This window comes from Amphimedon queenslandica, unplaced genomic scaffold (genome assembly GCF_000090795.2).
Source record: "Amphimedon queenslandica unplaced genomic scaffold, v1.1 AMPQUscaffold_13380, whole genome shotgun sequence".
In the NCBI taxonomy this organism is placed as follows: domain Eukaryota; kingdom Metazoa; phylum Porifera; class Demospongiae; order Haplosclerida; family Niphatidae; genus Amphimedon; species Amphimedon queenslandica.
The window spans coordinates 24,688-42,810 of record NW_003546384.1 but is presented as its reverse complement, the minus strand read 5'-3'; the positions used below and the strand labels follow the sequence as shown (position 1 = coordinate 42,810).

At 36.4% G+C, this 18,123-nt stretch overlaps 2 protein-coding genes across 2 annotated transcripts; both read left to right on the top strand.

Moving 5' to 3' along the window:
- Positions 1-1,170: 1,170 nt before the first annotated feature.
- On the top strand, positions 1,171-5,102 carry LOC100640164 (probable serine/threonine-protein kinase DDB_G0268078). Its single transcript, XM_003386933.2, has 9 exons — positions 1,171-1,375; positions 1,425-1,479; positions 1,785-1,906; positions 2,007-2,089; positions 2,215-2,347; positions 2,530-2,701; positions 3,211-3,378; positions 3,443-4,397; positions 4,722-5,102. The coding sequence occupies exons 1-9, from the start codon at positions 1,266-1,268 to the stop codon at positions 4,907-4,909; spliced, it is 1,986 nt and encodes a 661-aa protein (XP_003386981.1). The 5' UTR covers positions 1,171-1,265; the 3' UTR covers positions 4,910-5,102.
- Positions 5,103-5,198: 96 nt separating this feature from the next.
- LOC100640038 (ethanolaminephosphotransferase 1-like) lies at positions 5,199-13,923 on the top strand. The gene is made up of 9 exons (XM_019997210.1): positions 5,199-5,313; positions 5,602-5,670; positions 5,975-6,212; positions 6,872-7,083; positions 7,519-7,627; positions 8,265-8,331; positions 8,488-8,743; positions 11,655-11,831; positions 13,560-13,923. Exons 1-9 carry the CDS (start codon positions 5,257-5,259, stop codon positions 13,623-13,625), a joined length of 1,251 nt encoding a protein of 416 aa, XP_019852769.1. The 5' UTR covers positions 5,199-5,256; the 3' UTR covers positions 13,626-13,923.
- The last annotated feature ends 4,200 nt before the right edge of the window (positions 13,924-18,123 follow it).

The following is an 18,123-nucleotide window of genomic DNA, read 5'->3' as shown; positions in this document are numbered from 1 at the left end:
TAGGTGGGGGGGGTAGGAGAAACATGTGTGGATTATATTGTACATGCATAATTATACATTAATAACTCTCATACTACCTCACTCTCAACCAACTTTAATCTTGATTCCTGTAGAAATAAAAAAAGAATGTTTAAACAATAGAATAAGTAAAGATCAATGGGACAGTGCTTTATTACATGTAATGGGATGAATAGTAGTAAAATGAGCCATTTATTATTACTGAACACTGTAATCAAGGTATTTAGCATGCAATAGATACATTGTTACCATACTCTGAAGATTTGGACTTGATGTTGAAGAAGACTTGCTAGCTTGAGTCTGCCGAGCTATGTAAGGCAATTGGAAAATAGAATATATGACAGATAAGAGCGGTACATGTACATGATTGTGTGTGGATATCATTAACCAATAGAGAACTGTCTTTGATCCATTGATACAAGTAATGATCATCAACCTGAAAATTATAAAAAAATATGAATAATTGAACAATAGTTTATGACGATAATAACTATAAATAAAACAATAACCCCATAAAAATAATCATGATAAATAACATGTGAGTGTGTGGAAGAAGAATAATGTGAGAATGCTACCAAAATGCCAGTGAAAAGGCAAAGAGCAAAACCACTCGTTTTTCCCCATTACATGTATTTCTCACTCTTGCTTTGCTCATTGTCTTTACCAACTGACACTTAGATAAACTATTCCCTCCATTATTCACCACACACTCATATACAGTAACACTCTGTGTGTGTATTAACTTATCTCATTAATTATCCTCTATACTCCAGACAGTATACAAGTCATGGCTCCTCCTATACATACAAGCTTGTAACTGATCCTGTCTGTCTCTTTCCAATTGTTATAAGCCTAGTAAAAGAAAAAATAGAAAACTATGAATAAGTTTGTAAAAGGGAAAACTGACAAAAAAGAGAGCGAGGGGAGAGAGGCACAATCCACAATGGCTGCCTTGTGCTTCTTCCTCTTCTTGACTTGTGATACCGCCTGACGTCATAGTGTTGCTATGCAACCCGAACTTCGATTGCACAATGTCACGTGACTGTAAACCGCCAGGTGTGCCGGGAAAACTATGTCTGTCGGTTCGAGTGAATATAATGCATGCATTATTAATGAGCTCAATCGCTTATCAATTAATTAATATGGGCGTGGTGTAGTCATGGTAATGAATAAACAGTGTATGTGGACACCCCCACTAACTTCACTCTCCTCTCCTTCTTCTTCACCCTCACTTGTCCCCACCTAACATGTCCGTACTTCAAAAGTACACCTTCTTGAAGGTTTTGGGTGACGGTACCTTTGGTGTGGTGAGCCTAGCCAAAGAAAAAGAGACTGGCAATATGGTGGCCATTAAAAAGTAGGCGGAGGAGGTGAACTAATAAAAGCAATGTCATCTTTCTCTACAGGATGAAACAGGACTTCCTTAGTTGGGAAGAATGCCTGAAACTGAAAGAAGTTCAAGTGAGTGAATTATTTGTTTCGCCGTACATCTACAAGTATGGACGCAATGACGTACATGTACATGTAAAAACAATCCGCCCACATGTCCGCTCTCAAGAAAAAACAGCACAAGACTGTCGTGGGAATGTTTATTGTGTCACAATGAGTGTGGGCAGTTCGTTTTGTTTGTCTATTCTTATTCTAGTTGTTTTTTGTTTTCGACTACGTGTGCATGTACATGTACATTCTAGCTCTCAATTAACAACATGTACATGTACATGTGCATGTATATTGTGGGGCATACAAATCATTTATCAATTGTGTAGGCGTTGCAGAGACTAAAGCATGTAAACATTATCAAAGCGACTGAGATATTCCGAGACAACAACACGCTCTATTTTGTATTTGAATACATGAGACAGAATCTTTATGAGCTAATAAAATCAAGGTACAGCGTAACATTGTACATTATTGTACATGTATATTACATTTAGAATGCACTACATGTACATGTATTAAATTAATTGATGTACTTGGTTTGCTTATAGGGGTAGTAACCTGTTCCCTGAGCATGTAGTGCGCAACATTTCTTATCAAATCATTCAAGCTGTCTCTTACATGCATAGTCAGGGTAAGATATATATACATGTACATGTACATGAGAGAGATTATTCTTTGTCACTTTTATATGTCTTTCAATGTATCTTCTCTGAGTCGCTATAGTCCTTCTCATTCTCTTTTTTCTCTCTTCCTTAGGTCTCTTCCATAGAGACTTGAAGCCTGAGAATATATTGTGTCAAGGTCATGAGCTAATTAAATTGGCTGATTTTGGACAAGCACGGGAAATAAGGAGTCGCCCTCCATACACTGACTATGTATCAACCCGCTGGTAAGAGGGAGAGAGGGGGAGGGAGAGAAAATGACAAACAAAGGGAAGAGAATAAAGAGATTAATTGTGACCAAAAAGAATGAGAATTGAATGGAGAAAATGTACATGTAAAATGAGTAGATGAGAGTTGAGAAAGGTTGAAAATGAAATTTATAACATTGTTCATTAATATGTACATGTAGGTACAGAGCCCCAGAAGTACAGTTAGGATCAAAGAATTACAACTCTCCCATTGATATATGGGCAGTAGCTTGCATCATGTCAGAGGTGTACTCTGGTAGACCGTTATTCCCTGGATCAGGGACCATCGACCAAGTGTACAAGATCTGCGGAGTATTAGGAACTCCTACTAAAGTACAAGAAACATGAACGTGTTGAACATGTATTTTACTACTACAAGCTTGCAATGCAACAATTACATGATACATGCATTTTTCCCAAGAGTAATTGCATCATAATACATGTACATGTACATGTAGATATATGTACATGTACATGTAACTTACTTTTAGATATACACTGTACATTGCAGACTTGCATGTACACATATATATAGAGAGAGAGAGAGGGTTAGAGCTGACCAAAAATGGAAGTTGTTAATGATGTCATCCTTAATAATGCTTTATCGTTGATTGTCTCCATAATTAGCAAAGGGGATTTCAATAATATCATTAAATCATTAATTATCAACCATCAATCACATTACATGTACATGTACATGATGCACATGTAGAGATTCAGGTTTACTTATAATTATGCATTTTATAATCAATTTTATTTTAATACAAAATAAACTAAAAAGTGATACAATGTACATGTACATATACTTTATTGATTTCAATATATTTTCTTTCTCTTCTCAGGCCACGTGGGGCGAGGGTGTTGGCCTGGCTGTCTCAATGTCCATCCGTCTCCCTATAATGGTACCCACCCCACTGAGTGCTCTGGTACCCACGGCTAGCGATGATGGGATTAGCGTCATGAAGGAGATGCTTCAATGGAACCCAAGGAGAAGACCCACCGCCAAACAGGTTAGGGAAACGGGTATACAACGTACAATTGTGTATAATAATTGTTATTGTTGCTCTTTATTAGGTTTTGATGCACAAGTACTTCCAAGTTGGTCATCCTTACCATACTCCGTCACAAGTGACATCCACTACTGGCCATAGCACTAAGAACACACTGACAAACACTCCGAACAGAGAAAAAGAAAGAGAGAATGAGAGAGGAAGCAGATGGCAAGAAGACAAAGAAGGAAAGAGAGCTAATCAGTATTTAGGAGGAGCTGGACCTTATGATAGAAATGTCAGCGGAACCAAGAAATTTGAACAAGCTAAGGCAGAAAAAGGAGGATTACCTGAGGTATTGAAGAAGAGTTCTGGCTCGTACAATAACTCGCCTCTATTTGGGAGTCATAATGCTAATGGTGGAATAGTTACACAGCATCAGAGAAAACAGTGGCAGACGAGATCCACAGCTGAGAGTGGCGACAGTGGAGTCGATAGCGAAGGAGCTCAATTCAGCAATCATTTTAATTCCTTTCCGAAATATAAAGGCCCTCCATTAAAGCCACCTGCTCCAGTCATAACATCACTAGTCCCGCCTAGCAAGCCCTCAGCCGTCCCTCTCATTTCCAGTTTATTTGGTGGACAAAAACGAGCCGTAAAGAGAAAAGACACCCTTCCAACCATCGACTCTTTTGTGGGCGGAGATGATCAGAGTAGGCGGGGCCAGTTTGTTGCCAAGGAAACGACAGGGGGCAGGAGAGACGAGGGGCTGGACAAGTTCCCCTTTAGCTGGAAGTCGAAGGTACATGTATCTCCAGGTGTTGTGGATAAAAGAGAAGCTAGTAATTTTTATTTGACGAGAGCAAGATACTCACCCATCGTATCGGGGAAGGTTGGGTTTGGTAGTGGCGCTCCTCGATTTAACGACCCTACTCCGTCTCCTAAACACTCTGGGAGTATAAGAGAACCTAACGGAAGGAACTTACTACCTTATGGTCAGTATGGTGAGGGAGGGAGAGGAAGACAATGGAATGGAGGAGGTAAGTATTGAAATGGGAGGGAGAGAGAAAAGATTATTTTTTGATAATGTGGTGTTACACGATCATGCATGATCATGTAATCCAAAAAAAGTGTCTTTCTCAAATTCTCGTTAACATGTACTTGTGCATGTCCATGTACGTGCATACATGTTATTTTTGTGTGTTATTTTTACATTCATGGACAAATCATCAGCTACATGTACTTTATGCATGTATGAACTGGTGCATTAGTTTTATACTCTAGTAGCACAGTATATCTTTAATAATAAATACTTTGATGTACTGTGCATTAATAGATGATCCTTAATTTCCTTATTTCTCCAGGTGAAGCAAGAGCTGGTGGTGGAGCATTCTTTGGTAATAGAACAAGAGGAGTAGAGAATGTTACCACAACCACTGCTGCTGCTGCTGCTGCTAGTAATAATCATAGAGGAGGAGGAGGAGGAGGTTCAGTTTTACCTAATCTTGGGTTACTAGCAAGAGTTGACTGGTCATCAAGATACAAAAGATGAAAATAATCAATTAATTATAATAATTCAGAGCAATACAGAATTGTTTTTTTATTATTGTCAAAACACATCGTTATTGTATTTAAAAAATTAATGTTGAAGGGATGAGCGTGAGCTATGATGAAGTGCAAAATTTTAAAATTTATCTCATCAAAAAAGGAGTTGATTTTTAAACTTTAGAATCAATTAAACTTTATTGGTTCACCTTTTTAATGCAATTATGCGTGGGTGGCATGTTATTAATTAACTGCTGGTTAATTAACCAGTAGTTATAAACTAAAGGGCGAATGAAGAGGGCTACCACAAGCAGAGATAAGGCGAGAGAAAGAGGGAGGGAAAGAAGCTCAGAAATGCTCGGGTTCCGTTATCTGAGCGACGAGAAGCTTCAAGGACTGAGCTACTACAAGGTAAGAAGAGCTAGATTGGGCGTGGCAGCTAGCTAGACCAAAAACCATAAATTGTGTAAACCACATTATTGTATTGACTCAAGTTCTGGCCCACACCTCCATACATTCATAGTTACATACATAGCAACAGGATAATACACATCACACTACAGGACTTTAGTAATCTTCCTTGGGTTTACCTGCTCTGTACTGAGTACTGATAATTTACTTTCTTTATCTCTCTCTCTCTCTCTATTTAATTTTTAATTTCTCTTTCTTTTCTCTATCATATTGCATACACACGTGTAGTATAGTTGCATTGAGACGAATCCTCTTACGATTTATTTCTTCCAACCGTGGTGGAGGACAGTAGTCCAGGTAACAGTAGTAATAATTTTTATTTATTTTTATCCTAACTCAACTCAACCTAACCTGTTTTATTGTTCCTTTTTTATAATAATAGTATTAAATAATAATAATAATAATAATAATAATAATAATAATAATAATAATAATAATAATAATAATGGGTCACTGTATTTTAATAATTATTGTATTTCTTAGTGTAGGCCTTTGTTTTTTTTTGTTTTATGATAATAACTAATAATAATAATAATGGTGATGATGATAATAAATTAATTACTTTTATCCCTTTCTTTCTCTCTCCCTCTCTCTCCCCTAGGTAGTACCATTATGGGTTGCTCCCAATCTTCTAACCCTCGTCGGCTTCCTGTTTCACTTCTCGATATTCCTTTTATTCAGTTTTTATGATTATAGTTTCTTTGCTACGGGTTCATCGCTAGCTGGACGCATCCCAGTTTGGGTGTGGCTTTATTCAGCCGTCGCCCACTTCACTGGTCATACACTGGACGGTATCGATGGTAAACAGGCCAGACGAACTAAAAGTAGCTCACCTCTTGGTAAGGATGCATGTGCATATGTGTATCATTGTATAATGGTCATTACAGTAGCTAAACAGCATGAGCTTCATGAGCTGACAAGCACTATAATACAGTACATGGCTTTTGGAGCAACTTTAAAAATTCATAAAAAAATTCAATTGTGATTGGAATCAGCTCAAACTTTTTACACAGCATAAGAACATGTATATGTATCAGAAAACATTATAAAAATGGAGAATTCTCACCTTTTCATTTTTGGTGAAATTTTGTCAAAATCCCTGTACTATAGTACAGGGACTTTGGCCCAGTTTTTGAGTAACTTTAAAAATTCGTAAAAAATCTAATTTTGATCGGAATCAGCTCAAACTTTCTACACAACATAAAAACATGTATATGTATCAGGAAATGTTATAAAAATGGAGAATTCTCACCTTTTTAATTTTGGAAAAATTTGACTCGAAACCATGTACTATAGTACAGGGACTTTGGTCCGATTTTGGAGCAACTTAAAAAATTCACAAAAAAATCCAATTTTGATTGGAATCAGCTCAAACTTTTTACGCAACATAAGAACATGTATATGTATCAGAAAACATTATAAAAATGGAGAATTCTCACCTTTTCAATTTTTGTAAAATTTGGGTGATATTATTATCTATTTATTTCTGTCTCTTTAGGAGAGCTATTCGATCACGGACTGGACAGCGTAGTCTGTGTCTTTATCCCCCTCATCCTCTACTCTGTTGTTGGGCGGGGCCAGTGGGGCTGTAGCCCTGCCGAGGGATACTGGACGGCCATGGTTTTCATGTTTGGGTTCTACTTGAGTCATTGGGAGAAGTACATTACCGGCACAGTGTACCTACCATGGGTCTATGATACTGGAGAACTGGTAACGCTATTAATCATACATGTATTAATAATGTACAGTGTTTTTGGTTTGTTTTTTTCTTATATGTAAATTTAATGATAAATAAAGATTTAATAATGCACCTACATTATAATCTGATAATATACATGTATGTACATGTACATGTACATACATGTATATATTTGCTCATACTGTAGTCATGGGAAGTGCTTTACAAACACACCGAAGGCTTGGCTTCCAACAAGTATTAGAAATGTTGATAAATTTTGCAGCCAATTTTGGTCAGCGTTCATATAGCCCTTTGCCAAACTATGTGCCTGTTTTTAATATCATGTATCTATTATAAGTCCTTTCATGTACATGTACACATTATAAGTTTAGAAACTGTCTTCTACATTACTTACATTACTTAATTTTAATCTCTCTCTTTCTCTGTTCATCCAATACTCTATACAGGTAATACCAATAGTGTACTTCATTACTGGAGCTTTCGGTGTTGAGTTATGGCAGTTCTCTTTAATGCCAGGACTTACTTGCTCTGATGCTTTTAGATATGGGATATATGGTAAGAAGAAGAGAGAGGGAGGGAGAGAGAGGGAAAGAGAGGGAGAGAGAAAAGAATGTTTAAGAATCAGATAACTTTATCTAAAAACTAACACAATATGGATCATCAATTTCCTCAATTTTTCTTTCAATCATTTGCTATCAATTTATACGACATTTGTTTATTTATTTGTTTGTATTCTATCATCAACTGCCCCCGATTTCCTTTCATTTCCTCATCTTCCTCCTTTACCATCAAACAAGATTAATGGGCAGTTTGTGCTTAATTACTAGAAAGAGTGTGGGGGAGGACGATGTATTAAAGGAAATGTATGATCGGTGATAGTGAAAACCCACTAGGGCTTGCATGCAAGGAAGATAAAGGGACAGTTATGTACCACATCAAATTGAGGAAATTGTACGACTACAGACAAGAAGCATAATTAAGAAACAAAAGCTTCATTTTATTAAAGAGATTAAGAGACATTAAATAATAATTTTGCATGTATATTGGGAAGCATTCTTCTTGGTTTATGGTGTGGGTATTTGAAAGCTTTTGTAGTCCTTTTTCAGAAGAGAGAGAGAGAGAGAGAGAAGAGTAAAAAATGAAGAGTGTTTATAAGCATAATTTATTTTTCTGTTTTTTCCTGTTCATGCAGTTGGTGCTGTTTTTAGTGTCTTCAGTACTGCTTATAACATATTCCTCTTCTTCAAATCGAGTGCAAAGTAAGCCTCAACTTTATCATGATATTATTACAATTGCTTGTGCTATACACGTACACTTACATGTAGATTCTTCAATTTTACATGTACATGTACATATGTACATATGTACATGCAGGAATACATTGTGCTCTCCTCTCTCTTTCTCTCCTATTTCAGTTATGCTGAGGACTACAGTACAACCTCAATATCCAACACAATCCTCGGTACCAGCCCCAGCAGTTCAACCAGTGAGGGAGCTGCTGGAGGCAGGAACAGTAACAGATCATTTGTCCAGCTGTACCTCCCTCTCCTGCCGATGTGTCTCTTGGTATTGGTCTTTTCTATCTGGGGTATGTACTCTCCCAGTGATGTGCTCGAGAAAGATCCAAGAGCTTTTATGCTAACGATTGGTATGGTCTTCTCTAATATTGCTGTGAGTTGTACCCTCTTCTTCTCTCTTTTTATTATATCTTTGTGGAATTATTTCTCCTCCTCCCTCTCTCTCTCTCTTTGTTTTTCCAACATATATTAAGGACAGGTAGTGTGGGCCCAATGGTGTCCTTAATAAAGAGGCTACACTGTACATGTATTAAGGACAGGTAGTGTGGGCCCAATGGTGTCCTTAATAAAGAGGCTACACTGTACATGTATTAAGGACAGGTAGTGTGGGCCCAATGGTGTCCTTAATAAAGAGGCTAAACTACATGTGTACAGTACATGTACAGTGCTTTGGTCATAACGGCAATATTGTGAGAGAGTGTCTAGTTCCTTCTCTTGTTGTTTATTTGGTATACACTAAATATCTGGTTTAGGGTAGGACCTTGAGTCCTGTCTAGTGGTCAAGGACAGGGCTGCTGGCATATAGGGAGAAAGGAAGAGCCCTAATTGCAATTAAAACTGTTGTAGTTGGTTAGGGAAAGGTCTGTTTGTGTATATTTGATGGTTTCAGACTAATTGATGTAGAGATTGACAGGGCTAAGATATACTGTAGTGGTTAGGATCAGATACAGGAAATGGTGAGGGGTAGATTATGGTGGATTTAGATTCAGTCATTTGGCCTATTTCAAACTGTAAATGGTTATAATGCTCACAGAAGTAGAGCTAAGCTAATCCATGTGTGCATTGTGTAGTCAAAATGGTTACTCTTTTCATAAAAACTCGATAACAGAGCCCAAAGTCAAATTTTGGCCTTTTTGCCAAAAGTTTTTAATTACTAGTGCCACAAAATTTTAATAAGAAAATTTGCAATTGGCAATATGGAAGACCTGTCATGGAAATTGGATTTTTTACGAATTTTTAAAAGTGGGTAAAATCCCCTGTACTAGATATAGTATAATGTCATATTGAGAAGTGCTGTAATTTGAGACCTTCATCATAGGACTGAATTAACATGTAATGATGTGGCCCCTCCTATATAAACAGCATGACTCAGTCATATCCCATTAATGTAGTGACAGGAGTGGCCTCCTCAATCTCCTCCTACACTGTTTACTTGTTCATGATTTATCAAAGGATCTCCGAGTGGCTTCATTGCTGGATGTTGTTTTAACGAGGTCTACAGAAGCCATACAAGTTTTGTATGGTTTTGGTTGTTGGATCATAGACCCTCCTCCCTCCCTCCCTCCTCACTCCTTCCTTTCTCCTCCTCCTCCTTTTCCGCAGACATGAGGTCAATCGAACTAAAAAATTAATTTTCTATTTTTGATGTTAATGAATTCTTAGTTTGTTGAAATTTTTAAGTTTTCAAGCCTTTCCATTTCATAAAAGAACTAGTACATTGTAAGTGGATATTGAAAAATAGAAGCATTGTTCTCTTCAGCTTGATATGTGTGATTATAGTGTTGCAAAAATTGAGAATTTTCTCCTGGTCAGTTTTGGTGAAATTCGGCCAATGACCATGTAGTGAGTAGTACAGGGACTTTGGCCTGATTTTTAGTAATTTTATAAATTTGTAAAAAATTCAATTTTGATCGGAATCAGCTCAAACTTGAAACACAACATAAGAACATGTATATGTATCAGATAGAATTATTAAAATGAAGAATTCTCTCCTTTTTAATTTTGGCGAAATTTGGCCCGAGACCATGTATTAGTATACAGGGACTTTGGCCCGATTTTGGAGCAAATTAAAAAATTCATAAAAATCCAATTTTAATCGGAATCAGCTCAAACTTTCTACACAACATAAGAACATGTATATGTATCAGAAAAACCTATAAAAATTGAGAATTCTCTCCTAATCATTTTCTTTACCATAATCCATGCATCCATGGTCTTTGGCCAAATTTTAAAGGAAAATTAAATTTGATGAGAACTTCATTATCATCATCATCTAGCCACGTAGTCTGCTTTCTTTTGGCTCAAATTCATAACATCCTTCACTATTATAAAATCCACTGTAGTACTCTATGCTTTAGTGTGTGTGTGTAAGCTTACCTGCTACTATTATATTTATATATGATGTGGTCCACGCATAGTAACTCGTGTGTGTATTTATGTACACATCTTCACATCTTTTTGGCTCTCTATACTTCAGATGTCAGTTCTTTTAAACGTACGTGTACATGTGTCGCTACTTTTTGGAAGGATTATATTTCATGGCATATTTTTATTTATTTATTTTATTGGCAATTTGTAAATATTAACCCCACACCCTTGAATTTCTGTCTTAATGCATACCTTGTGCTGGGTGTGGTCATACCCTAGCAGCTGTGATTTGATTTGAATCAACAAACGCTCATGATGCACTTTTTCCAATTATCAAAATTAAATTTTCCTTGTGGTCAATTCATAAAAAGGACGCCCTCAATGTCTGCAAGCTTATACCTCAGACAACCGGTTTGGCAACCAGTCAGGTTGGTTTCTCAAGCTTTTAGCCGTTGGTTTCAAGGGCTTCTCTCTTAGCTCTTCCCTCTAGCCCACATTCTTTTCTTTATTTTAATCTTTCTTCATAATCCACCAGGTCTCCTCCTCTTGTTTACTGTTCCTCTCCCAATGTCTTCCAATCATTTACAGTTCATTCACATTCCCTCCATTGTTATCAATTGTGTCATCTTGTTGATGCCATTATCACCTCATTATGCTCTCTTAGGAGCAGCTATACAGTACACAGCACATGTAATGCACATGTACATTATAATACAGTCTACTGTATACAGTGTACATATTATTGTTGCTCTGTGAGTAATTAAAGCATAAAAGAAAATTCAATAATAATAATGATAATTAGTGATTATGATTTTTTAAATATATTTTTCTTTCTTCTCTTTTCCTCTCTCTCCCCTCCCTCTCTCCCCCTCCCTACCTCTCTCCTTTCCCTCTTTCTCCTCTCCCTCCCCCCATAGTGTCGTCTAATGATATCACAAATGGCCGGATACACTCCTGACTATATAAACTACCTTCTCTGCCCCGTCGTCCTAGCTATGGGTATCTCCTTTGCCCTCCCTCAGTATGAGCTGGTGATATTGTACGGCTTGCTGGTTGCTGTACTCTTGGCTCATCTACATTATGGGTGTTCTGTGGTAAGTAGGTGTGGGTTATAGTCCTTGGCCCCATCATGTCATATATAATACATCACACACACACACATAGTATATATATAAGTATGTTCTATGTATAATAAAGTAGGTGTATATATGTATGTATTAGTACCTACTTTATTATACACGTAGTCATTATGTGTACTCCTAGTTGTACTACATATATCTGACTCTCTCTCTCTCTCTCTCTCTCTCTGTGAGGTTTGGCTGATACTTTTTGTAGACTTTGTTATTGCCAATGGGAGGCTTGTGAAGGATTTCATTTGGTCTCTGATTAGTTTGTAAAGCCTGACCATTCCAATACTATCAGGAATGGATTAAAGAGAAATATGTACATGCACATGCTGAACACATGCATGTACATGTACATGTACATTAATATGGTAGTGTATTAGGTGTACATGTACATGTACATGTACGTCCCAGGTGTAAAAGACTGTTAGTTTTTACTCTTGTTATAAGGAAGTGGTGATGAGTTATTATGGCCTGCTCCTGTTTTTGTGTATCCCTTCATCGTTTATATAGGAGCTGTAGGATAGCAAACCCTGGGATTGATTAGGTCCATTTTAACGTACGTCTACATGTACATGTACACGTGTACATGTTGGGCTTGTTAAGAAAGGGGGAGGGAGAAAAGGATTGAAATTTGAGATGAAAAGAAGGAGAGAGAGAGTACAATGTCAATGTTACTTTTTACTATTCCAAGAGACCAAGACTAAGGTGTAGTTTAGGAGCAGGAAAAGAAGGATAACGTTTACTACATTTTTATTTATTTTTTACTGTTACATGTACTTGTGATATTATGAAAACTGTATGGGGACATTAATTATTTCTTGCATAGCACCTTTTACTCGCTATTGGCTATTATCGTATTATCTATTATTTCTGGAAATAGCACTGGGTGATCTCAAAATTTTGATAAGCTACTGCTTTGATGGATTCTTTTGAAATTCATCTCCCAGGTAGATAAGACGTGAGCCTATGATGTTTATCCACTAGCTGTCATGATATAATGATACTTCCTAAGGCCCTCCCTCCTGCCTCACAGTCATCTGTCATCACTGTATAGTTTAGCTATGGCATCATCTCTTCTTGTCAATTTCAGGAGAAATGGGTCTGTCTTGGTCAGAAGAAGGAAATGTTGTGTTTTGTGATTGGTGATTAAGCTAATGTGTCTGACATTATTCAATAAGAAGTGTTATTGAGTTTTAAAAAGGATGTATCATTATTAATTAAGTTTCTACTTCTCTCCCTCCTCTTTCTCTCTCTCTCTCTCTCTCTCTCTCTCTCTCTCTCCCCTCTCTCTCTCTTCTTCACTACTCTCTATGTACTACATTATTAAGAGAGAGAGTGTACATGTATATCCTTTTATTATATAAATTGTTGATAGTACACTTATTGCATTTTGACTGGATTCCTTCACTATATACTGTTGTGTATTGACTGCTCTCTCCCCCTCTCTCTCTCTCATTGCCAGAACCATGTACTCTACTATACACACATGATGGTACATATGTATGATCTAATATGTGCTATAAAATTCATGTGTATTTTACTGGAATGGAAGGTTTTAAAACTATGCACTGCTGTTTAGGATAATGTACATGTATATGTAGTTTGTCATTTAATTTTTGTGAGTGATAAAATTAGCTCACTTTCTACTCCTCTCTCTCTCTCTCTCTCTCTCTCCCCTCTTTTCCTTGTCACCAGGTTTATGAGTTATGCTGCCATTACAATATTTATGCTTTCTCCCTCTCAAAGCCACCGCCTCACTGATTGAAGTATTATTATTATTATTATTATTATTATTATTATTATTATTATTATTATGAATTAAATTTATTTATTAGTTGGTAGTAACATTTTGAAATGAGAGACATTTTATTGGTATTATTCTTATTATTATTATTATTATTGCTATTATTATTATTATCGTCATTAATTATTTATGATTGCTGGACTTATTATAGATCTCAGTATTATATTTGCATGTTTTTGAGGTATGAAATTTTATTATGTTTTACCTTTTGAAAGAATTTTATCATTATCACCATTATCACTGTTATACAAACCACACCCTCAAACAAACATCGCCATGGCTACCTTATATGGTGAGATACTTGTACATGTACATCTCTTGTCTCTTATTGCATAATTATGTTATTTTATGGTAATTGAATGACGACACTGTTTGTTTTATCAAGAGCTGATTGTTTTTTTCTGTTGGCTATATAACTCCTTTTGTTTCAGTTAAAGTTTCTCCAAAATCAGACCAAAGTCCCTGTACTATAGTACAGGGATTTTGGCCAAATTTCACAAAAATTGAAAAGGAGGAAATTTCTCAATTTTATTACGTTTTTCGATATATATACATGTACTTATGCCCTGCAAAGAAGTTTGAGCTGATTCCGATTAAAATTGGATTTTTACGAATCTTTAAATCTTCCTTCATAAGTATATTCAGTCTTTGTTCTCTACCCCTCTCCCCTCCCTCTCTTCCTCTCCCTCCTAATTCCTTTAATCAAGCTATGGTGTCTGACTGAGGTCAATAGGTGTATGCCTTCATGAGAATTAGACTAACTCTCTGTCTGCAGATGTGCCCATCCATACTATACTGTATGTATATTATTAGTTTGTGAGTGTGTGTGTGTGTGTGTGCATTTGATGGGAGGCTGTAGTGGAGGTTTCATGTTACTGCCAAGTTGAATCCTTACTGTTGCTGTCTGGCTATAGACCTGTTGAGGTTTGTGAGAAATTGGGAAGGAAAGAGAGAGAGAGAGTAAGATATCAAAACCTTATGATGTGTGTCCATTTTATCTCAGTCTCTCCTCTTCCTTATGCTATACAGTATAGCCTCTCTTAATGGACACTCTCTATAGCGTACACCTCCATTTAACGGACAGCACCTAGTGTACCAATTACATTCCTTACTGTATAAATAACCTCCAGATAAAGGACACCTCTGTATAAAGGACAAACTTTCTTGTACCAAAGTGTCCATTATATAGAGGCTACACTGTACATATATACATTCTATTTATATGATACGTTTAATCACGTACACAATTCATTTTGTATTATTATTGTTCTCTGGTTTAGGCGAGGCTGTGTTTCTTCTCATTTGTTGTTTGTTTATTTTTGTCACCACTGGAAATGCGTTTGTGTATTCTACAACTGCCCAGTAACTCTTGTTGTGTGTTTCTTCTCTATCCATTGTTATTATTAATCATCCATTATGATATACTGACATTTCTCTTATCTCGATTTCCCCACACACACAAACAAGCAATCGCCACCTATAATAGAAAAGAAAGAACACGGCGTGTATTAACATTTATATATCAATATATAGCCTGTAAGCTTTTATTATAGTGGAAGTGGTAGTATACATAAGAGAAGGATCATCTCATCCAGTCATTTTGATAAAGCATGACATCACTGGATATGAATGACTCACTCTCACAATGTATACCCTCCATGTACATATGTGTATCTTTAATAATCATTTTGTTTGTGCATGTCATTCCATACCCATAGCATAATCCTGATCACATTATGAAACATGCGGTCTCTAGCTGTACGGGTAATTGGACAAATTATGTCGAGAGGCATGTCAATTTTGTTGTTACTCGAAATTTCTAACCAAAACATGCAGCCCAGTGAAAACATGGCTATACTAGTATAAGAGTGTAATACATTTATTTTATAATGTGAAGTGTAATTATGTTAACATAGTGTGTGTGTATTATTTTTATAATGTAGTAGAGTTTTAAACCTCTTTATTCCTAATAGTGGCTTTCAAAAGTCAATTTTGTGTAATGATAGTACCAATTGGGGCATATATATTATACATCCTTATGTTTTATTTTTATAAGAGCAGCTACTAATCCATGCAACCTGGTGTTTTCTTTTGCAATAAAGTCAATAAACAACAAAATAAACAGATGTTGTTGATAGCAATTAAGTTAAGTGGTCACGGTGGCCCTTCAGAGACAGTTAGTGTGGCAGTAGCTATTCATTCACTGGATTCCAATGGAGGCTAGTAACATTGAGAGTTAGTCAATTCGGTAAGTATATCAATTTATATCTCAACTGAATCGGCTATAATGTATACATGTACGTGTAATAGTAATTGTAATTTGTGACTGTGTATAAAGCACTGAAGTAAAGTAAAGTCCTATAAACAAGGCTGTAACTAGATGGGTGGGTCCATTGTTGGTTGTCCTAGTAATTAATAAAAGGTAATTATGTAATTTCATGTATACCCTCTCTCACTCTCTCTGGCTTCTAATTAAATCCTGTGTTTTTATTTAATTCTTATTGGCTACAGTATTAGTATGTTGTTTTATTTCTCTCTCTCTCTCTCTCTTTATCAAAATGTCTGTATGTATGTATGTATGGAGGTTTAGTAAAATTTGAAATGAAATGTTTAATGTTGTTATACATGTACAAATGCCAGTTCATGTTACGCTACAAGTAATCAGTGTTTTTGATAAGGCCCTGTGTGACGTCCACGTAAAACACATCTCATTTAAAATAAACACTCTACTTTACCTGGTACATACTATATAGTCATTTTGGTAACATAGTTTTTGACCGAAAAATTATTATAAAAGAAATTGGCTCGTATTTTATATGAATGTGATAAAAATTTGGAGTGCAATTTTTTTGGAAAAAAGCCTGGAAACTTAAAGTTTGTCAAACTCTCTGAAGGAGTTGAAAGCGTCAGACATTACTCCTCATTACTGATTCTCACCATCAGAGCATAATAATAATAATAATAATGATAAATAAGAACCAACAGCGGTAGTTTAATACACGTGTTACCTGTTATCCAGACACTATGCATGGACTATAACCCTGTGGCAAGCCAAAACATTTCGTTGTTGTCCTCTCATTCGATTGGTCGCCGTCTTTCAATGAATATGAGCCAACGCTGGGGCCCGTGGGAGTGAGTGTCGTCTAATGGTGGTTGCTATTGGAGACGTCGTGGTAACCTTTAGCAACTGTCTGACTTTGTGAGAAGTAGTAGTCGATATGATGATAGGATTATATTATAATATGCTATAATAAAGTGGAGTTATTACATAATAATACCTGCAAGCTACAGATACACTTTTAATAGTATGACCATGTCTTGTATGCAGTATACACTCATTCATAATATATATGTACTTTGCGTTGACATTAATTGTACCAATTACTTTAACTGCTACATCAATAAGGCTGTATTGGACCTAATGGCTCTAATTGCACTCCCTTTTGGTATCATATTAAACAAATGTAATGGACACTCATTATCAACATGGAAAGATGTAAGTTACTGGAACATATGCTATCACATTATGATGTGCAGTAAAGAGGAAGAGAAGAGAGAGGGAGAGAGGCTACTATTTTTGTGAATATCGAGAGACTTTACAACAGTATGCTTACTATATAGTCACACTCTTTTGATCTTTATGACGGAAAAAAACAATAACCAACAACCAGTATAGTATTGTACTAGGGACTATAGAGTATTTTTGCATCCTTATAAGTATCAGAATATTATCAACACAGTAGGGACCTCAATGCTCTCTTGGATTTGTGTATATCTTTTGGCTCATGAGCAGATGTCACCAGTGTCTCTTGCCTGATTAGCACTCTTCAATGTAGCAGACTAGCTGGAGCTTGGTAACGAGATTAAGAGGTGCCTGTCTGCTGGCCTGTTTCTCTTTGCTTCGTGTTTAGACACAGCAGGAAGATTTTAATTCCTATTCTGCTATACTGACGAGCCCTATCCCTCTTCTTATACAGATATGCACAGTCATAGATGCTACATGTACATGTACACACTTTCATTAATTCTCACTTGTTCGTATTGTTACTCTCTCTTTCCTTTTATGTAGTATTTATACCTGCATGGACCTGGTTCCTCCTAACTTCTTTTAGTATACATATACATCCATAATAATGTACTTCATATTTCCCTTCTCAGATGCATGGACATTAATTACTTATTCTCCCTTCAGTCAAGATGTCCACAGTAGGCTATTAGTTCAGTGTTATTTGTTTTTATAGCATGTGATGGTTAGCAGGAAATCAATAGCATCATGTTTCCCCAGAGGAGGAGGGAGCTTCATCTGTTTAAAATAACCATAGACTACTCTCTCTCCCTCTCTCCCCATCACATGAGCAGCACATGCTATAGACCCTCTTTCTCTCTCTTTCTCTCTCTCTCTCTCTCTCTCTCTCTCTCTCTCTCCTCTCTCTCTCTCTCTCTCCCCTCTCTCTT

Excerpts from the sequence above, each read along its gene's own strand:
- LOC100640164 (XM_003386933.2), top strand. The coding sequence starts at position 1,266 with ATGTCCGTACTTCAAAAGTACACCTTCTTGAAGGTTTTGGGTGACGGT. Across the intron at positions 2,090-2,214 it reads CTCTTACATGCATAGTCAGG|GTCTCTTCCATAGAGACTTG; the intron begins GTAAGATATATA and ends TCTCTTCCTTAG. Across the intron at positions 2,702-3,210 it reads TATTAGGAACTCCTACTAAA|GCCACGTGGGGCGAGGGTGT; the intron begins GTACAAGAAACA and ends TTCTCTTCTCAG.
- LOC100640038 (XM_019997210.1), top strand. The coding sequence starts at position 5,257 with ATGCTCGGGTTCCGTTATCTGAGCGACGAGAAGCTTCAAGGACTGAGC. Across the intron at positions 6,213-6,871 it reads TAAAAGTAGCTCACCTCTTG|GAGAGCTATTCGATCACGGA; the intron begins GTAAGGATGCAT and ends CTGTCTCTTTAG. Across the intron at positions 7,628-8,264 it reads TTTTAGATATGGGATATATG|TTGGTGCTGTTTTTAGTGTC; the intron begins GTAAGAAGAAGA and ends CTGTTCATGCAG.